Source organism: Kryptolebias marmoratus, linkage group LG18 (genome assembly GCF_001649575.2).
Source record: "Kryptolebias marmoratus isolate JLee-2015 linkage group LG18, ASM164957v2, whole genome shotgun sequence".
In the NCBI taxonomy this organism is placed as follows: domain Eukaryota; kingdom Metazoa; phylum Chordata; class Actinopteri; order Cyprinodontiformes; family Rivulidae; genus Kryptolebias; species Kryptolebias marmoratus.
The window spans coordinates 2,420,379-2,442,950 of NC_051447.1; the positions used below are offsets into that span (position 1 = coordinate 2,420,379).

General features: G+C 42.3%; 1 protein-coding gene across 1 annotated transcript in view; it reads left to right on the forward strand.

The window, feature by feature from the left end:
• szt2 (SZT2 subunit of KICSTOR complex) overlaps nucleotides 1-22,572 on the forward strand; it is a 321,741-nt gene that overhangs the window by 249,684 nt on the left and 49,485 nt on the right. The window contains exons 52-58 of the mRNA XM_037981182.1: nucleotides 3,370-3,569; nucleotides 3,773-3,939; nucleotides 8,702-8,799; nucleotides 9,709-9,841; nucleotides 15,276-15,406; nucleotides 16,288-16,335; nucleotides 20,583-20,704. Coding sequence (XP_037837110.1) covers nucleotides 3,370-3,569; nucleotides 3,773-3,939; nucleotides 8,702-8,799; nucleotides 9,709-9,841; nucleotides 15,276-15,406; nucleotides 16,288-16,335; nucleotides 20,583-20,704 — 899 coding nt within the window. The remainder of the gene's footprint in view (nucleotides 1-3,369; nucleotides 3,570-3,772; nucleotides 3,940-8,701; nucleotides 8,800-9,708; nucleotides 9,842-15,275; nucleotides 15,407-16,287; nucleotides 16,336-20,582; nucleotides 20,705-22,572) is intronic.

Sequence of the window (22,572 nt, forward strand, 5' to 3'; positions counted from 1 at the left end):
CTGTGTACTCATACTCATAAAAGTGTTTTGTTACCACATCACTGCAGTGTAGCATTCGCCTCAGTTATAGAGAGCAGAAGCAATGTCAGCTGTGTGGAGGTAGTTATTTTTTTTGTTGTTGTTTTTTTTTTTTTTTTTAGTTGGCTGGAAAAGACTGTAGCTGTCCTGCTCCTTTTGAGGAGTTAACACAAAACGTCACCTCTTGTCGTATTCAAACACATTTATAAAGTAACTGTAAGAAGTGTAACAGCATTTTTCCCACTTAGACAGCACTGCTCAGCTGGCAATGTGCCTGTCTGCTCTGATTGCTCCCGTGTGTGTTTGGTTTGTTTGCCCCCCATTTTTCGGCCTAACACTGAGAAGTGAGAATTGAGACTGCAGAAAATGTTTGTTACCCTAGTGGTCTGCTTAACTGCCTCATCATTGGACTGTGATTGTGGATACAAACGTTCTGTGTGGGGCTACATTGTTGACACAGCGTGACAACCTGCCTTCCTTTATGACCGCAACGCTCTCTTGGCTCTACGGACTACAATTACCATCACATTTGCGCAATTTTCGGAAAGGATGCTGGATAATATTCAAAAAGAGCTGTGTCGTTTGGGTGAATGGAGGAATTGCTCTGGCTGTCTGGGTTTGAATCACTGCGGGCACAGAAATGTAGCAACCTCGACTAGGAAGCGAGGCAGGCGGGGCGGCATCAGGAGGAGACTACGGCAGAGAAAATTTCGACTAGCGCTTCCGTCACTGATCCACAATAACCACAATAAAATATAGGGAGGATAAAAAAAACAAAAATAAAAAAAAACACATAAAAATGACGTAAAAACCTTAAAGTGAGTAAGCTAACTTAAACAGATGAGTTTTCAGTTTAGTTTTGAAGAGGAGAAGAGAGTCAATATTTTGGATGTCGGGAGGAAGAGCATTCCAGAGTTGGGGAGCAGAGTGACAGAAGGCTCTTTTCCCCATAGTGCTGAGACGGACAAAGGGCACGCTAAGTTGGATAGAAGCAGAAGAACGAAGAGAACGTGAAAAAGTGGTAATGTGTAGAAGATCGGACAGATAAGGAGGGGCGAGGTTAGGAATTGCCTTGAATGTGTACAACAGAATTTTAAATTGAATTCTAAATGAGACAGGAAGCCAGTGAAGTTGCTGCAAAACTGGAGTAATGTGATGAAAAGAAGCCGATTGAGTGACAATGCGGGTAGCAGAGTTCTGAACCAGTTGAAGTTTACAGATTGATTTGAGAGGCAGACCGACGAGAAGAGAATTACAGTAATCCAGTCGAGAGATGACCAGAGTGTGGACCAGGATGGAAGCAGAATGCAAGGAAAGAGATGAACCAAGTCGATTAATATTGCGAAGGTGGAAATATGTTGATTGGGTAATATTATTAATATGAGATATGGAAGACATAGTGCTGTCCAAGAGGACACCTAAACTTTTAACCTGCAAGGTTGGAGAAACCGCAGAACCGTCAATGGTGAGAGAAAGGTTATTGACTTTGGAGAGAGTTGATTTAGTGCCAACAAGTAGAAACTCAGTTTTATCACTGTTTAATTTAAGGAAGTTGGATGTGAACCAGGACTTTATTGCTGCTAAGCAAGAAGTAAGAGAGGAAGGAGGGAGCAAAGAATCAGGCGCAGTGGATAAGAAAAGCTGAGTGTCATCAGCAAAACAATGAAAGTGAATGTTAAACTTGCAGAAAATATTACCAAGGGGGAGAAGGTAGAGGATTAAAAGAAGGGGTCCCAGGACAGAGCCCTGGGGCACACCAGAAACCACGGAGGATAGATGAGACTTGAATGATTTAAGCTGAATGAAGTGAAAACGGACAGAAAGACAAGACTGGAACCAGGCGAGGGGCGTATGTGTGATACCAATGGAAGAAAGTCTATGAAGCAGGATTGAATGAGAGATAGTATCGAAGGCTGCACTAAGATCAAGAAGAATGAGAAGAGAAAGTAAACCTGAGTCTGCTGCCATAAGGAGAGTGTTGTTTGTGTATGGACAATAAAGTTTTATCTTATCTTATTTATTAGTAGAGGTGACATACAATGATGTTTGTGGTGTGAAGCAGAGTCTGACAGAATCAGATTCACACCTTCTCTGTTTAAACACACGTTGAATATGTTCTATCATAAATATATTATTATTAACAGAAAATATGAATGTTGTCACTTTACTAGATTATTTAGGGCAACCTACAAATAAATTTTGGTTTTCATTTTCAACCATGGCTTTAAGTATTTTCCAGTTAAATAGAGCAAGGCTGCAGCCCTGCTGTGTTCACGGGTCTTACTGTGTTCACTTCAGAGCTCTGTTAGGTCATATTTGTTTTCAAAAACGATTTACCTCAGATTTGTGTGAGCACTGCTGATCAGGGATCCCCTGATTTCAAATGCTGTTTCATATCAGATCAACAAGATTAAATAGGTAACAACTATATATGAAATACATTAGTGTTTCTGTAGATAAATGACATATAATGCAAGTGTCTACAAACATATTGGCAAGAAGGAGAAATCCCACAGAAATTGCATTTATAACACAAATGAAATATGAAATAATTATTTATATATACTGTCCTGTGTTTTCTATTTTTATTTCTCATCATGCCTCTCATGACTACACGTCATAAATTATTACTTGTATTGATACTTGGCAAAAGCAAATACTCATATGTAAATACTTGTACTCAGTTTGAAAAAATGTGGTATCTGTGCATGCAAAGTTAAAAGCTGAATTTAACAAAACTGCAGCTAAAAGCTAAAATTAGTAAAATTTAAAATCCTTAGTCATTTCAAGGAAAACAAAAAATGTTAAATAAAGTTAAATATTAAAAGCACTCATCTCCTGAATCAGCTCAGCATTTGATACCCAAATTCTGACTCAGAAGTCACACAATGAGGGGCCTTAGTTTTTATGTATTAGCGCTCTTAATAAGTAAAGGAAGACTATATAGCTTAGTTTACACCTTCATACTCTTGAATAAACTCATCTGAAAGTGTTTTCAGCTCGTATGTTAAATGTTGAAAGAGAAGATTTGTTTGGAGGAGCTCTCAGTTTGTCTTCAGCTGTTTAAAACAGGCTGCAGAGCCACACTCCCCACTCTGACAGATCCACTGACTTTGTTTGACCATGGTTAAATAGAAAACCCGTGATCAAACGTACAATGACACACTGTCAGCACAAACTAAAGGCACAAGCAAGATCTAAAGAATGTTTATGTTGCATTAACTCTGTCATTTCTTGGTTTAACCAAGTTGGAAGTAATCCTCCTGTTTCCTGATTTTTATCCATCTTCAGTCTTGGGAACAGTGCTGAAGCTTTTGTTTTTCTTGGTCTCATTATGCATTGTGTGTGTAGGGCACCTGATGGGTTTATCTGAGGTGAAAGAAGTGAAGGACAGCCCTCGGCAGCGCAGTGGCTCCCGTGTTCTCAGGAGCAGCCCCTCTCCAATCACCCTAACCCAAGTTGGTGGTGGTCCCCCTGTGACAGGGACCAGCACACCCGAATCCACCACACCCACCAACAAGAGCACACGCCGGAGCTTCTGGGACATACTGGTCTGTGTTTTTCAACTATTTGAAATTTTCATTTTGGAGATGTTCCTTTCAGGATGAACTTGCCTGGTTATTGATTATTTTCCGTGTTTGTTTTTTTTGTTTGTGTGGGGGTGTTTTAAAGATTTTCAGGTATTATTTATCTGCAACATAACTTTTGCTACAGAGTGTTGGTTAAAGTGTTTGCATAATTTCCTTTCCATCAGAGTAAACCAGATATGGGAGAGTTGGGCAGCCCCAAGACGACTGATGACATTGTGCAGGAAAAGGGAGAGGAGGGGCGTACGGCACGACGAAGGCACAAAACAGAGAATGTAAAGCAGCAGTGGAGCCAGGAGAAGGCGGTGGCTGTGGAACTGGAGCAGGCTCACAGGTGGGGGGAGATTAGTAGAGGGGTGAGACTGAAGTGAAGTTCCTTTTTCTAAATCTAGCGCCTTCAGAAACAGCAGCACTTCAGTGAGCACGTCATCATCAGACAGTTTCAGAAGGGTTATGAACAAAGCACACTTTGATATGAAGATTAAACTTTGTTTTCAGCTACAACAGCAAACCAAAGAAAAACACCTGAATCTTTTTCTCAAGCGTAGCTCCTTTTGGCTCAGGGTTAGAAGCTGCCTATATCTTATAGAACTTTTAAAAAGTCTTCATCCTCTTTTATTTTCCCCACATTTTGCCACTTTCCAACTACAAACTTCAAAGGATTTTGCTGGGATTCATATCAACACAAAGTAATGAATAACTGTGAAGAGGAAGAAAAATGACCCGGTCTGTCATCATACAATGTTTTGGTAGATGGCACTCTAGCACACTAAATAGTTTTAGTCAGTTCTTTCACAAAACACTTCAAGCCAAGCCAAGGCTTAGACGTCTTCTGACCACCTCAGTGTGATTTCTGTGGACTGAAATTGTGAGGGGGGTTGAAACCAGCCCACCATGATGCGCCTTTGCCACAATGCTTGGTTAACTTTTGAAAGCTCAAGTCTCTATGAGATGTGGCCAGTTCCATTTGTGAATTGTCTGAGGCAGCATAAAGACAGACTGGTCTTTGTGGCCATTTTGCGTAACAGTTTTGTGAAAGTGCCTAGTAACGCCCTGCGGGAGTCCAGCAACATTAAATGAAGTTACTCTAGGCCAGGCATGTCCAAAGTCCGGCCCTCGGGCCAAATGCGGCCCGTGACCAAATTTACACCGGCCCGCAGCCTCGGTCATAAAATCAATAATATGCAGCCCGCCAGCACTGTCGCCCGCAGAGTACAAAAGCCTATTTTATATTTCACCAGAAGATGGCAGTAGAGCGGCTCTCGCCGCGGAAACGTTGACCCTCGTCACCCTCGGGGTGCCCATTTCAGGAAATGGCGACTGTAAATAAAAAGCGTAAAGTTGACAGCGAGGGCCGCCGCTTTCAGGAGAAGTGGAAATTGGAGTACTTTTTCACCGAAATGCGTAACAACTGTGTCTGCCTAATTTGCTAAGAAACTGTGGCTGTTTTCAAGGAGTTCAATATCAAGAGGCACTGCCAGACGAAACATCCAAACTATGGCAATCTAACTGGAAACAAATGTAGCGAAAAATTGAAGCTACTGGAAGCTGTTTTAACATAACAGCAGCGCTTTTTTTACAAGAGTCCGCGAATCAAACGAAAATGCTACAAAGGCAAGCTACGAGGTGGCAACTCTGATCGCCAAGCACTGCAAACCTTTTACTGAGGGCGAATTTATTAAAGACTGCGTGATGAAAATGGTGGAGAAAATCTGTCCTGAGAAGAAGCAGGAGTTTGCTAATGTCTGCCTGGCTCGTAATACTGTGGTAAGAAGACTTGAAGATGTTTCAGCTGATATTAAGAGACAATTAAAGGCATAAGGAGTGGAGTTCTGCTTTTTTTGTTGAAAAGCACGGATGCGTCTGACACCGCTCAGTTGCTGATTTTTTTCAGAGGAGTGGACGATGAAATGAACGTAAGTGAAGAGCTACTTGACCTCCAGAGCCTTAAGGACCAAACAAGAAGAACAGATTTATTTGCTTCTGTTTGTTCCGCCGTTGATGACATGAAACTCCCGTGGAATAAAGTCACTGGGATTAGAACGGATGGTGCACCTGCCATGGCTGGTGAGCGAAGTGGATTATGAACGCTAATCTGTAACAAAGTTAGCAAAGAAGGAGGCAAAGCCATAAAAAGCCATAAAACTCCACTGTATTATTGTATTATTCACCAGCAAGTTCTTTGTGCCAAACATCTAAAATATGATCATGTGATGAAACCGGTGATAAAGACTATTAACTATATTCGCTCCAAAGCCCTGTGCCACCGCCAGTTTCAACAGTTTTTGCTCGACATCCAGGCTGAATACGGAGATGTTGTGTATCACAATGACGTAAGGTGGCTCAGTCGTGGGTCTGCACTGCAGCGCTTCTACTCTCTTAAGGAGGAAATCGGACAATTTTTGGCGAAAAAGGGACAAGTGATGCCAGAACTTTCCGATCCTGTTTGGCTGTCTGATTTCGGATTTTTAGTTGACATAACCCGACATCTGAACGTGCTGAACACAAACATTCAGGGGCAAAATGCTGTGGTAAGCCAACTGTATTCACACATCAGACCGACACCAACACCTCCCTCTTACCAACTTTTACCGCCAGCTGGACAAAGGCAGGTTCCGAGAGATCCGAACATTTGCTAAGAAAATGCTGAGCTTGTTTGGCTCTACGTACTTGTGCGAGAAGACATTTTCGGTCATGAACTTTAACAAGAACTGCATGAGGACGAGACTAAGTGACTCTCACCTACATGACATCTTGCGCATCAAAACCACTGCTTTTGAGCCAGATCTGGTTCATATACTGCAGTCGAGATCTCAGTATCACCCTTCACATTAGAGCAGACTAGGTATTTGTTTTGTGGTGATCAAAACCAGTTATATAACCAGTTGTATAATTTGTTCTTTGGATTTTCAGTTCACTTTATTAATTGACAACAGCATAGTAATTTCCAGTCAATAGATTTCTTTGTTTAAATAGCTACATTTAGCATTTTCAGATGTGTTTCATTCATATAAACATAGCTTATCAGCTAAGTTCCTTTGTTAGTTTACTACTGGGCATTTGAAAAGTTATTCCTACAAAGTCTGCAAATGAGGAATGATATGTCATATATGCTTTTTATGTTTATTGTGTTGCTGAAAAACAAAATAGAATATTAATAAAATATGAACCCAGATATGTTGAATATTTGCGGAATTTTTTTTTCCACACAGAATTTTTATTTATTTTATGTGGTCTTCAAATATGAAAGACATAGTGATTTTGGTAAAAACTTTAAATTTGTGATCTGTGTGAAGACATGAAAGGCATGCTATAAACATAAAATAGTTAATTTGCATTTAACATTAATAGTTCAAAGAACGTCAGGCTGAATGGTCGGCCCCCACACATTTTCACCTCACCCTCTTTGCAAAAAGGTTGGACACCCCTGCTCTAGGCCATGCCCACAGAGCCCTTCGGAGTGTGGATGAAATAGTTTCCCTAAACCTGGAGCAGTAGGTCTCTGTGGAGGGGCAATGGTCACCATGGTCTGCTTAGGAGCTGGAAGTTGTTTTTTTTTTTTTAAACAAATAAAAATGTGAAAGTGTGGTGTGCATTAGTATTTGTCCCCCTTTACTCTGAAACCCTGAACTAAAACCCAGTGCAACCAACTGCCTTTAGCAGTCACATGATTATTAAACAGAGTCCAGCTGTGTGACATTTATCTCAGTATAAATCCAGCTGTTCTGTGAGGCCTCAGAGGTTTGTTACAGAACATTAGAGATCAAACAGAATCATGAAGACCAAGGAACTCACCAGACAGCTCAAAGATAAAGTTGCTGAGAAGTTTAAAGCATTGTTACGTCAGAAAACAATATTGCAGACTGGTCCATTCAGAGTCCAGATCTAAATCTAACTTAGAATCTGTGGTAAGACCTGAACACTCATGTTCACAAATGTTTTCCATCTGATCTGACTGATCTGCAGCTCTTTTACAAAGAAGAATAGGCAGACATTTCAGTCTCTACATTGTGCTGATCTGTCACATAAAATTCCAGTGAAAAACTTTAAAGTTTGTAGGAATGTGATGAAAACTTATCTGTAGAAATTTTCTTAAAGAGAAGTGATTTCTTCTGGTCACCAAACAAGCCAGACTTGTGAATAATCTTTCTCATGTCTTTTTGCCTTGGTAACAGCAACTCCTGATAATGATCAGTTAATCAGTACAAGTTAAGAAAAGCTGAATAAAACCTTGCCAGTGTAAATCTGTTTGTGTAATACATGTATAATGGGAGATACCTACAAAGATGCATTAGTCTCAAGCATATTCACAAAAGCAAACAATATTTGTATGCAAACAACAAAAACCACAAATGTATACTCAGTTTTTTAAATGTACACTTTTCGAACTGCACAAGTAGAAATATTCTGCACATACAAATTGTCAAATGTGCATGCATGAATTGCCTGCTGCGAAGAAATCAGTCAACATCAGTGCATAAGTGTCACAGTCAACAGCTTGTAGTGCTGCGTTTAAGACTGGTGGAAAGCTGGGACATCTGGGCCTTACCAGATTTACTGGTATGCCCTAACCTCATAACCTCTATATTAAAATTTAAACGCTTACATTGGACTGTGTGGTTGAAATAAACTACCCAAAATAGATAGGTTATTTTTCTTCTGGATAAACTACACTTTGCTACACTAAACCACACAATTGCTGCCTTATTATTTCTACATGCACATTTAGCTTGTACTTACTGCAGAGGATAGACCGCATAGTGGATGCCCTGCCATCGTGTCCACTGATAGAGGCTATGGCACTTCCACAAGAGAATTCTGCTACTCTCACCATTTTTCTGGTAGTTTTCCCAGAAGAAGAATAACCAACTCATTTTGGGTAGTTTATTTCAACTGGCAGGGTGTGGATCAGTCATTCTGATTTTTGTCAGACATGAAATTCTGCAGATGTACATGTGTGTAACACTGCATGGCTGCTCATTTATGGTTAAGTATGAACTTTTAGAAATCATAAAATTGTTGAATGGTAAGCAAAGAAAGAAAGAAATGAATTGTATATGTTCTTTAATACAGTATTTATGTGTGTGTTTGTGTAGGAGGCAGGTGTCTCAGTTGGAGGAGGGAGATGCAGGAACTTTGCACCCTGTCTACCACAACATCGGCCAGCTATGGATCACTTTCATGGCTAACCTGGGTCAGTTCCTCCTGCTTAAACAACAACAAATAGAAGAACAGAGAAAAAAATCAGCAAAATCAGTATGAAAAGCTTAAAATGGTAAAAACCAGAGCTAAAAACTAAAATTAGCAATCCCATAGCTAAAAACTAAATGTAGCAACACTATAGCTAAAATATAAAAGTATCAAAGTAGTTGCTAAAAACTGAATGTAGTTGAACCATAGGTAAAGTTAAAACTAATATTAGACATAGCAAAAGTAGCAAACCCGTAGCTAAAAGGTGAAATGAGCAAAACTGTTCTTAAGACTATAACTATAATTATGACAGTTGCTAAGTATTAAATGTAGCCAAATTAAAATAAGCAAAACAGTAGCTAAAAGCAAAATTTAGCAAAACTGTAGCTGAAAGCTAAACAAGCAAAACAGTTGCTTCAAATTAAATTTTCTAAAATGGTTTCTAAATACTAAATGTAGACTAAGACTAAAATTGGCAAAACAGTTGCAGAAAGCTAAATATAGAAAAATCATAGCTAAAATCTTAACAAATTAGATGAACTGTAGCGTAATGTTAAATGTAGCAAAATAGTTGCTTAAAGCTAAAAAGGGCATAAAAAGTCAAAAACAGAATAAGTAAGCTGAAGTAGATCTTAGAAAACAGTATTTCTAAAGGAACTGAAGAAATGGCATAGTATTTGTATTGGGAAATGTTTTGATAAGTCAAATTAAATAACTCGAATAAAAGTTCCAAATTACAAAAGTCATGACACACTAGTCTAAGTTATAAATGTAAATGTTTAAAATAGCAAAAGTATACAGAAGTAGTTAAAGTGAAAAAAAAAAATTCCAGAAGAAACTGACTATTTGAATGATCTTTTTTCCCTTTTTGTTTGTGTCTCTGTAACCTTGGAACTGGGCTGATGGGGAACAGGCTGCCCTTCCATTCAGCATTGCACAACTCAAACAGCATTCCACTTCCTGTTGCCGTCCATCTTGACGGAGATCGTCAGTTTGGTCAGCTCATTGGCGAGTGATACCACAGTGAAGGCCTTTGAGAAGACCAAGTGAGTGTTTGTACAGACACCTCCAGCTGAGGTTAAAGGTCATACTTTAAAAAGAGCTAGTCTGTCTAATTCATCCATTCAGCCGTCCATTTTATTTACCTGCTTCTCCTTTCCAGTTTGTGGGGAGCTGGTGCCTATCTCCAGCTAGCACTCACTGTTTGAGAGACAGGGCTGTCTAATTCATTATGTTAAAATGAGATGAGGGGGGAAACGAATTAAAGATTGAACTGTCAGAGAGTAATTGGCAATAAATGTGTAGAACACAACAATCATCTACTACCTCTTTAAGATGGATGAAATTTGGTTGGAAAAACATAAACATTTAATTTTTATTAAAACCTTACATTAAAATAACCCAACTGATCACAACAACAGTTCTGAAGACAATGGGGACATGGAAATGTCAAACACTCACATATTTTGAACATGTACCATTTTGGGAAGTTTTAAATATTGCCTATTTGCCAAAGTTTTAAAAACATATCTTGTACAACCCATTAGTACTCAGAGTATGTGTTGGGAATCAGTCTCAGCAATAAATAAACCAAACTTAAGCTCCGTATCTTTAAATTGGCTGAATTTTAGCTACGTTTGTGTTTTCTAAGGTGAATTGGATACCTTACTTCATTACAATGGTATCACTATTACAATGGCAATACATTACCTTAGCCTTAGTGGCTGGCACTTGTGACGTCTTTGTCAGGAGGGACCTGGACTGACATAACATCAGTTGTTATTCAAAAACAAGTACACTTCTTTCCCTTTGTCCCCTAGTAGCGTGTGCTTGTAGCCCAGGGCTTGTCTGAAGGCCACTTCTAGAATAAGCAAGAACAATAACACTTAGAATCCATTGAAAAAGGTGCTGCTTAGACTCAGGCTTTCCCATGGTTGGATTTGACCAGGACATAGATAACTGGTCACTTTTTTTTGAAACACTAGTTACTTTCCACAAAAATTCATTCAGCTCCACTCTACTCGGCTTGCTTTGCACGCGTTTCCACTGGCATTTTTCTGAGGCTGGTCCCTGCTTTGCTTGCATTTTTTATAGAGCCGAGCCGAGTAGAGCGGGGCTTCTGTAGTATTGCCAATGGAAAAGGGGCAATAGTCCCTCCAGCGTGTCCTGGGTCTTCCTCTGGGCCTCCTCCCAGTGGGACATGCCCGGAACACCTCACCAGGGAGGCGTCCAAGAGGCATCCTAGTCAAATGCCCGAGCCACCTCAACTGGCTCCTCTCGATGTGGAGAAGTAGCGGCTCTACTCTGAGTCCCTCTCAGATGACCGAGCTTCTCACCCTATCTCTAAGGGAGAGCCCAGACACCCTGCGGAGGAAACTCATTTCAGCTGCTTGTATTCACGATCTCGTTGTTTCGGTCACTACCCAAAGCTTGTGACCATAGATGAGGGTAGGAATGTAGATCGACCGGTAAATCGAGAGCTTTGCCTTTTGACTCAGCTCTCTCTTCACCACGACAGATCGGTACAGTGCCCGCTTCACTGCAGACACTGCACCAATCTGCCTGTCGATCTCCCGCTCCATTTTTCCCTCATTTGTGAACAAGACCCCGAGATACTTAAACTCCTCCACTTGGAGCAGGACATCTTCCCCGACCCGGAGAAGGCACTCTACCCTTTTCCGGCTTAAGACCATGACCTCGGATTTGGAGGCACTGATCCTCATCCCAGCTGCGAAACGCTCCAGCGATAGCTGTAGATCACGCCCTGATGAAGCCAACAGGACCACNAAGGTCACCAAAATGGATCCCCTCAACACCTTGGCTGCGCCTAGAAATTCTGTCCATAAACGTTATGAACAGAATCGGTGACAAAGGGCAACCTTGGCGGAGTCCAACTCTCACCAGAAACGAGTTCGACTTACTGCCGGCAATGCGGACCAAGCTCTGACACCAGTCATATAGGGACCTAACAGCCCGTATCAAAGGGCCTGGTACCCCATACTCTTGGAGTACCCCCCACAGGATTCCCAGAGGGACACGGTCGAACGCCTTCTCCAAGTCCACAAAACCCATGTAGACTGGTTGGGGGAACTCCCATGCACCGTCAAGGACCCTGCTAAGGGTGTCCAGTGTTCCACGGCCAGGATGAAAACCACACTGCTCTTCCTGAATCTGAGGTTCGACTATCCGACAGAACCTCCTCTCCAGAACCCCCGAATAGACCTTACCAGGGAGGCTTAAGAGTGTGATCCCTCTGTAGTTGGAGCACAGTCTGCGGTCCCCCTTTTTGAATAAGGGGACCACCACCCCGGTCTTCCAATCCAGGGGATCTGCCCCTGATGTCCACGCAATATTGCAGAGTTGCGTTAGCCAACACAACCCTACAACATCCAGAGCCTTAAGGAACTCCGAGCGATTCTCATCCATCCCCGGAGCCTTGCCACCGAGGAGCTTTTTAACCACCTCAGTGACCTCAGCACTGGAGATTGGAGAGCCCGACCCAAAGTCCCCAGGCTCCGCCTCCTCAATGGAAGACGTGCTTGTGGGATTCAGGAGGTCTTCAAAGTATTCTGAGCCACTACATCCTGAGTCGAGGTCAGCAGCACACCACTCCCACTATAAGCAGTGTTGGTGCTGCACTGCTTTCCCTTCCTGAGACGCCGCGTGGTGGACCAGAATCGCCTTGAAGCCGTGCAAAAGTATTTCTCCGTGGCCTCTCTGAACTCCTCCCATGCCCAAGTTTTTGCCTCAGCGACCACCCGAGCCGCATGCCGCTTTGTACTGCCGGTACCCGTCAGCTGCTTCTGGAGTCCCACAGGCAAAAGAAGGCCAGATAGGACTCCTCCTTCAGCCTGACAGCATCCCTCACTGCCGGGGTCCACAAGCGGGTTTGAGGGTTACTGCCGCGACAGGCACCAACTAACTTGCGGCCACAGTGACCTCAGCACTGGAGATTGGAGAGCCCGACCCAAAGTCCCCAGGCTCCGCCTCCTCAATGGAAGACGTGCTTGTGGGATTCAGGAGGTCTTCAAAGTATTCTGAGCCACTACATCCTGAGTCGAGGTCAGCAGCACACCACTCCCACTATAAGCAGTGTTGGTGCTGCACTGCTTTCCCTTCCTGAGACGCCGCGTGGTGGACCAGAATCGCCTTGAAGCCGTGCAAAAGTATTTCTCCGTGGCCTCTCTGAACTCCTCCCATGCCCAAGTTTTTGCCTCAGCGACCACCCGAGCCGCATGCCGCTTTGTACTGCCGGTACCCGTCAGCTGCTTCTGGAGTCCCACAGGCAAAAGAAGGCCAGATAGGACTCCTCCTTCAGCCTGACAGCATCCCTCACTGCCGGGGTCCACAAGCGGGTTTGAGGGTTACTGCCGCGACAGGCACCAACTAACTTGCGGCCACAGCTCCGATAAGCCGCCTCAACAATGGAGGCACGGAACATGGCCCACTCTGGCTTAATGTCCCCTACCTCCCCCGGAACATGTTCAAAGTTCTCCCGGAGGTGGGAGTTAAAGCTCACAATACGTTTGGGCCTGCCAGGACTGACCGGCATCCTCCCCCACCATCGGAGCCAACTCACAATCAGGTAGTGGTCAGTTGACAGCTCCGGCTTTCTCTTCACCCGAGTGTCCAAGACATGCGGCCGCAGATCAGATGAAACGACAACAAAGTCTATCATTGAACTACACCTCGGGTGTCCTGGTGCCAAGAGCACATATGGACACCCTTATGTTTGAACATGGTGTTCTTTTTGGACAATCCATGACGAGCACAAAAGTCCAACAACAGAACATCGCTCGGGTTCAGATCAGGGGAGCTGTTCCTCCCAACCACACCCCTCCAGGTCTCATTGTCATTGCCTGCGTGAGCGTTGAAGGCCCCCAGCAGAACAAGGGAGTCCCCAGGAGGGGCACCCTCCAGTAACCCCTCCAAGGACTCCAAAAAGGGTGGGTAATCTGAACTGCTGTTCGGCGCATAAGCGCAAACAACAGTCAGGACCCGTCCCCCCACACGTAGGCGGGGGGAGGCTACCCTCTCGTTCACCGGGGTAAACCCAACGTACAGGCATCAAGATGGGGGACAATAAGTATGCCTACTCCTGCTCTGCGCCTCTCACCGTGGGCAACTCCAGAGTGAAAGAATGTCCAACCCCTCTCAAGGAGACTGGTTCCAGAGCCCGAGCCATGCGTTGAGGTGAGCCCGGCAATTTCTAGCCGGAACCTCTCAACTTCACGCGCCAGCTTCTGTAGCCGAGGATCAGACCGCCAAGGTCCCCACCCTTGGCCACCACCCATCCCACATTGCATCGACCCCTTTGGCCCCTCCCATAGGTGGTGAGCCCATGGGAAGTTTTCTCAGTCACTATCAGAAATAGAAGCATGGGCAGGCACTCCTTTCTTACTCTAGCCAGAGTGGGGGATAAGGGCTAAAGTTCTTGACCACTTGTGAGCTAGTGCATCCACACCCAGTGGGGCTCCCTGATGGTGCAGAAAGAAGAACAGGGGGCACTGAGCATTATTCACCGATGCGTCCATGGCTGACTGGCTGAACCTCAACCAAGCCTGATTCATGACCTTGGGATGAAGACTGTCCAATGTGAGCTCTATGAAAGTGACACATTGAGTGAGATACAGACACTTTAGGTATCACACCACAACTTTTGTGGGATGGGCGCTTCTTGGCAGGTGGCAGTTGTCTATATATGTGGCCACACGAATGCCTCTGTACACTTCATGCAGTCTGTGAAGGGTGCATGCTGGGCTCACTGACCCACAGACATGAGGCTGTCAAGCTGTCCGCTTCTTCTTCATTCCAACACTTGTTGGCAGCGGTGAGAGGCAAAGCTTGCTGGTTACGAGCCTGAGTAGACTGTTTTCAAGCCTAAAGTTTTTTTGAACATCTAGAGGCCTGAGGGGCGACCTGTGCTCTTGCTACCTAGGGGATCTTTAAAGCAGGACAGTTTGCGCATATTGCTGGTGAAGTATCACAGAAGCAGTCGACTGGACATTTCTTGGAAGGCAGAGCCTCAGAGTCTCGTTTCCATCACATCTCTTCTGCATGGAGGTGACCTTTGCAATAAAGAGACTGTGAGAAATGACAGAAGTGTCAAGAAGCTCCTCCTTCTCTTTTGTTGTCAGGTTGGTGAGCCAGAACTAAAACCAGTGACAGGCAACTGTAGTGCTTGGAACAGATTCTTGGTGACCAAGGTGTGCACATGGTTGGTGAACAGGTCAGTTTGCTGCCCAGTGTTATAGTTGTGAGTTGTGAGTGTTTTTGAGTGAATGTTGATGTTATGTTAGTCCTGTTTACAAGGCAGGGGTCCAGTCCTCTCCTGACAAAGACTTGATGAATTCCAGCCACTTAGGGCTGGTGTAATGGTATTTGAGCTTCTGATAAGGTCATGCAGGAGATGTTACCCACAGACAGGACAGACACGAAACAATTGCCATGAAAGAAAACTGCTTTGTCTCTGTTTTATAGCTGCCCCCCCACTGGTGATATGTTTGTTCCATTTCGTGTTGTCCCAAGCTTCAGTCAGCCTCCAGATGTGACACGGAGCTTCATTCTCATCGGCCGAAACTTCCATCAGTGGCACTGCTGCACAGAGCAAGGTAACTCCTGATAGGTTGGTTGTTAGTGGTTACTTCCTGTCCGAACATTCATCACATGATCGTATGTAATTGCTTTTCTGTAAGGTACACACTGCCAGTTGTTTGCTTCTTATCCTTCACATCTGAAGGTAGATGGCGAGACTGAAGTTGTAGTAAAACAACCTGGTACCATCAAATTAATTTAACCTTTTGAAGATTTGCTCTATTATACCTGTTAACTTTTTCCACATTTTGTCACATTGCAACCACCAACTTCAAAGTTTTTAGACTAGCATAAAATAACTTTTTGAAGTGGAAAGAAAATTATTTGTGGTTTTTAAACTTTTTTACAAATAAAAATCTGAAAAGTGTGATGTGCAAGTATATTATCCCCCCACCCTCCAAGTCTTAGGGCCTTTACAGCCTCTAACAGGTTGTCTTCCAGGACTTACTATAACAATTATATTTCTTTCTTTACTAGAAGGTTGGAATTTTAAAATAATAGAGTTTTGTAGAATGTCTGTGATTTATTTTTTATACAAAATTAAACAATTGAAAGAACATCCTCCAAGAGTGGTGTTTCCATAATTTTTGCCAGGGGTTGGAGGAGTTACTTGGGAGCTCCTGCTGATGAAGGTCGATAAAGATTTTGAAAAAAGATCAGTCTATAGCATGTTATTCAGACATCTTGTGTATGGGGAAAAAGGAAAGCTCTGGGTTGGGGGGAGTGTTGTGTCAAAGCGTTAAGCATGCTCTCCTTGCTGCTGCTTTCTGATGCTGTTTCTGTGTCCATGTTAGCTAATACACAAGTTATTTTTCAAAACATGTGCTTCCATGAGTTTGTGAGCTTTGTTTGAGTGTCCACGCTGCCTCGTTGTTTGTTCATCTCTGTTTGCCTACAGAAGACAGTTCAGATGAGGAAAACACCCCAGGGATAAATAGGTTCACACGTAAGTTTGCCTCCTAGTTCAACAGCATTAACAGATATTTCACCTAAATTCTTTTTTAATAGAATATCAGTTTTCATTATTATTTTTGAATGGAACTTGTTTATTTTCTTTTTTTTTTAAAATAGACTGAATAAAATTTATGTTTGGGAAATAAGAAGCACGGTATACCAAATGTATGTGGGTAAACGTCCATCAGATGTTCCACTTTAATGCTTAATGTTAATACCAGTGACAGGAGAATATACACTAAAGGTCTGACAGTGCAAAGCTCAACCATCTTGATACAGTTCAGACTGAATAAATTAATTTCCAATAAAAACCCTTAGACTAAAGAAACAAAAATAAAGTTTCCAGCTGGTATAGTTAAAGACCAAACAGCTAAAACATAAAATCTAAACTTTTGTTTTTTTCTAAAATGAAAGGTCTAGCTTTTTCTTGATTAAAAAATACAATTCACCTGCCTCTTTTCATGTCAGAGTTTTAGATCATCTTGTGATGACAAAGTACAAAGTTGTAGCTGTTTAGGTCAAACCTTGTTTCTGTTATCTCTCAGAAGATGTGCTAGGGTGACTCTTAGTAGTAGTAACCACATCAAACTTTAGCTTAAGATCTGTAAACTTGACTCATTTTTGTGTTGATTAGCTGTGGTGGCCATCTTCAGTTGGGGTGACTCCATAAGTTAATCAGTTGTAAAATGATAAATGGATTGCACTTGTATAGTGCTTTATCTAGTCCAAGGACCCCAAAGCGCTTCGCACTACAGACATTCACCCATTCATTCACACACTCACACACTGACGGTAGTAAGCTATATTGTAGCCACAGCTGCCCTGGGGCCAGGGCTGACAGAAGTGAGGCTGGCATTACACCGGCGCCACCGAACCCTCTGACCACCACCAAATGTTGATAAGGATGTAACTATTCTTCTAAATTTAAAATGTCACAAGATTTTTTTTAAAATTGAAAACTGTATCACAAATATAAAAAAAATGTGTATCATGACATACCCCAGATTAAATTACTAAAGATTCTCTTCTACTTAAGTGTTTGTGTGGCAGCAGTTTAGACAGAAATGTCAGGCACTAGGACCATGCAGCACGTTACTCAAGCTGCCCTCCTGCAGCCTCTGCAGCTACGTGCTGAGAGGAAGAGTCTCTGTTGCACTTTTATTTGAAACAGAACGGACCTGCAGAGTTAATTCAGTGATTTCTTGACTGAAAATTTTGAGCCTCTCATTAATCTGTTTGAGTTCAAAGGAAGAGTCAAGCAAAATTCAATTAGAGGTGAGACAAAATCTGACTACCGTTCTCTGAAAGCCCCCTTCGCTCTCCACAAAAGCTCTTTTATTATTCCTGTGTTCATAAGAGTGGGCAACATTTCTGTTATGAAAATAACCATAAAAAAACACTTTAATTTTTATTTTAATGTAGGCTTTGACGATAGGATAAAATTTTTCCACAGGCCATTGTCATTCCAACATTCCACAATGTATTTGTATATTCTTTAAGCATGTTATTTATTTATTCATTGGAGGGAGAGGGCAACTTTTCAAAGTTGAGAACTGATAAGGTTAATTTCTAACATGATTCCTTTATTGTGACCGTACATGACAGGCAATTAATGTAAACCTGAACTTGCAGGAAAAATGCGTTTAAACAACTTTTTTTTCTGAGGAGCGCCACGGAGCGAGAAAACATGGACAAGGAATTGGAGGGGAGGAGAAGTCCCTCCACAATTATTGTTAGGAATCCTAACTGGCCATAGCTTCATTGCTTAAAGCAAAATGTTGATGCAAAAATAAACACAGATTTAGTAAACGGAGGTTGGGTGTTAAAGCCTGTCCATCTGTGGTGCCCCATGGCGCATAGCCAGAAATCTGACGTGAGCTATGAAAAGTGCAGTAGGAAGCTGCAACAGGCAGCTTTTACTGATGACAATAATATGATTTAAAACTGGTGTATCTGTTTGTTGGGCAGTCTGTGTTTACCAGCTGATAGTTGATTCAAGGGGTGATCTGACCTTTAGGGGTATGAGCAGCTGACAGTAGTTTTTGGTCAAAACTCCTTGCTCCTCTCACTTTCCCTGTATAGTAAAATAATAATAATAAAAAAATCTTTAAAGATAATTTCATTCATCTAATGGATATAAGTACAAAATTATTAGGTTACTATCTTTTAGGTTAACTAAACAGTTAGGTATTTGCTCCTATAACACTCTTATTTTTCTCATCTGCTTCATGCTCCCTCACTTTGCCCTTTCTGACAGAAACTTGCTGCATGAAAAAGATGAGGTGGATTGCACACAGTCAGGGTGTACAGTGTATTTGGGTTTAGACTTGACTTGTACAGACAAAGTTAAATAAGTCAAAATGAAGCATATATATATATATATTTATACACTCACACACACACACACACACACACACACACACAGTCACCAATCAGCCAATCATATGGCAGCAACTCAACACATTTAGGCATGTAGACATGGCTAAGGCGATCTGCTGCAGTTCAAACCGAGTATTAGAATGGGGAAGAAAGGTGATTTAAGTGACTTTGAACGTGGCATGGTTGTTGGTGCCAGACGGGCTGGTCTGAGTATTTCAGAAACTGCTGATCTACTGGGATTTACCCGCACAACCATCTCTAGAGTTTCCAGAGAATGGCCCCAGAAAGAGAAAATATCCAGTGAGCGGCAGTTCTGTGGACGCAAATGCCTTGTTGATGCCAGAAGTCAGAGGAGAACGGCCAGACTGGTTCAAACTGACAGAACGGCAACAGTAACTCAAATAACCACTCGTTACAACCAAGGTGTGCAGAACATCATTTCTGACTGCACAACACGTTGAACCTTGAGGCCGATGGGCTACAGCAGCAGAAGACCCCTCCAGGTGCCATTCCTGTCAGCTAAGAACAGGAAACTGAGGCTACAATTCTCACAGGCTCACCAAAATAGGACAATAGAAGATTGGAAAAACGTTGCCTGGTCTGATAAGTCTCAATTTCTGCAGCGACATTCGGATGGTAGGGTCAGAATTTGGCGTCAACAACATGAAAACATGGATCCTCCCTTGCATTAATGGTTCAGGCTGGTGGTGGTGGTGCAATGGTGTGGGGGATATTTTCCCAGCACACTTTTGGCCCATTAGTACCAATTAAGCATTGTGTCACACCACAGCCTACCTGAGTATTGTTGCTGACCATGTCCATCCCTTTATGACCACAGTGTACCCATCTTCTGATGGCTACTTCCAGCAGGATAATGCGCCATGTCATAAAGCACGAATTCTCTCAGACTGGTTTCTTGAACACGACAATGAGTTTACTGTACTCAAATGGCCTCCACAGTCACCAAATCACAATCCAATAGAGCATCTTTGGGATGTGGTGGAACGGGAGATTTGCATCATGGATGTGCGGCCGACAAATCTGCAGCAACTGCATGATGCTAACATGTCAATATGGACCAGACTCTCTGAGGAATGTTTCCAGTACCTTGTTGAATCTATGCCACAAAGAATTAAGGCAGTTCTGAAGGCAAAAGGGGGTCCAACCCGGTACTAGCAAGGTGTACCTAATAAATTGGCCGGTGAGTGTATGTGTATATATATATATATAGATAGATATATATATCTCGCCTGATGGAGTCCAATTGTCAATGGGCAATGTATTCATCCAGTCACCCAACCATACTCTGTTGCAAGCCCTTGTTTTAATTATTGTTAAAATCAAATTTTGTTGCACCCCTGGTTAAAGATATACATGCAATTATTTTAGCACAATATCTGTAAAATTGTATACATGGTGGTCATTTTTGTGTTTTTTATAGTCAGTTTGCTGTGGCAGTCATTTTGAATTGGTTTGACACCAAAAGTTGATCAGTTGTAAATAAATATCCAATAATTATTTCCTGAAAGTTTCATTAAAGTCTATCAAGTGGTTCATGAGATAGGTTCCTAACAGACCGACACACAGACAGATGCAAAAATATTATCACTCTTTAGCTTTCGGCGACGAGCAATTACCAGAAAGCAATTGGACCAGCCTTTGATAATCATACTGCCCTATCAGTTTAATTTCTGAATGATCTACCATAATAACTGTTGTGTGGAAAAAAGGAGTGTCTCTCTTTTTTTGTCTCTCTGTCCATGGTTGTAGATTTAACCTGTTTAGAACCTATCAGAAAACCTTGTGTCATAAACAGATGAGCTGAAGTAATGCTGTATGTTAACTTGATATTCTGCACAGCTCATAAGGGCTTCCAGCGCTTTGAGGCTCTGGAGCAGACTGAATGGATGAGTTTGAGCCAGCCTGCAGCAGGACTGGCTCCCCGTCAGAGGTTCCTCTTCATCAGCATCCTGGACAAAAAGGTGAGGAAACTCCTCTATTTCTGACACAAGGGCTGCAAGTTTTTAAAGTCTTGTTGAAAGAGGATGGGTTTGTAGTTTTACTGACTTTTCTCAGACTTCTTCCCTGTGCCCCTCCCTTCTTTTCAAATCAGACACAGTGTTAAATCCTTGGTTTCAAGTTTTCCTTCTATACCTTCATCCAGAATTTCCACACAAATCATTCATTTCCAGTTTTTCAGATTGCTTATAGCTGTCTGAATTCAAGACAGCCTGGAAAACAAACTGAGATTACTCTAATTGACGACTGGTGGGAAATGGTTCTTAAAACAATTTATACAAGATCGATTTGTGCTCATCATCCACTCATACAAATTAGTTGTTACATTATTTATTTTGACTGTTCTGTATTTGTAATTGTGGATCTCTAAATTTATGTTCTTTGTTTTGTCAGATGTGACCCTAGCTGGTAAAATGAGTCATAATGGGCACAGGCCAATTAACAGAAAATTTATTTTTTGCCATAATTGAGATTTGCATTAAAAAAAGCCCATAAACACACCATCTAGCAATCCCGCTAACTAAAATAGTACGTCAACTACCTAAATAATACACTGCTCAAAAAAAAAAAAAAAAGGGAACACTCAAATAACACATCCTAGATCTGAATGAATGAAATATTCTCATTGAATACTTTGTTCTGTACAAAGTTGAATGTGCTGACAACAAAAATCATCAATGGAAATCAAATTTATTAACCAATGGAGGCCTGGATTTAGAGTCACACACAAAATTAAAGTGGAAAAACACACTACAGGCTGATCCAACTTTGATGTAATGTCCTTAAAACATGTCAAAATGAGGCTCAGTATTGTGTGTGGCCTCCACGTTGCTGTATGACCTCCCTACAACGCCTGGGCATGCTCCTGATGAGGTGGCAGATGGTCTCCTGAGGGATCTCCTCCAGTGGCGAATTTGCCAAACCTGGTGTTCTCTGGCAAGCGTCCTGCACGGTGTTGGGCTGTGAGCACAACCCCCATCTGTGGACTCCAACATCTCCTGGTGTACTGGTCTGTCTCCTGGTAGCGCCTCCAGCCTCTGGACACTACGCTGACAGACACAGCAAACCTTCTTGCCACAGCTCGCATTGATGTGCCATCCTGGATGAGCTGCACTACCTGAGCCACTTGTGTGGGTTGTAGAGTCCGTCTCATGCTACCACGAGTGTGAAAGCACCACCAACATTCAAAAGTGACCAAAACATAGCATAGGTACTGAGAAGTGGTCTGTGGTCCCCACCTGCAGAACCACTCCTTTATTGAGTGTCTTGCTAATTGCCAATAATTTCCACCTGTTGTCTATTCCATTTGCACAACAGCATGTGAAATTGATTGCCAATCAGTTTTGCTTCCTAAGTGGACAGTTTGCTTTCACAGAAGTTTGATTTATTTGGTTATATTGTGTTGTTTAAGTGTTCCCTTTATTTTTTTGAGCAGTGTATCTAAACTACCTTTTAAATTGAAGTTTTCTAACAGGTATGTCTTCAGAAATCATCCTTTGTCTTGCTTTTGAAAATGACCATTTTTCTCTGCCGGCTACCATAGCGTCAGGAAATCCAAGATGTTTTGGCATCCCTGTGAAGCTTAGGCATCTTCCTTTTAAAAAAAAAAAAAAAAAGGGCTGGAATTCCTGATGACATCATTCTAGACCAGTGTTTCTCAACCTTTTTTGGGCCAGCGCCCCCCTATCCATTATCAAGGCCTCTTACCGCCCCCCTCCCACCCCACCCTTTTTTTTTTTTGCCTGTTTACGTGAATAAATTGTTTTTATTCATGGACTTATATAATACCTGATCTTGGGTATGGCCCATTAGAACATCTTTGTGGGTCATT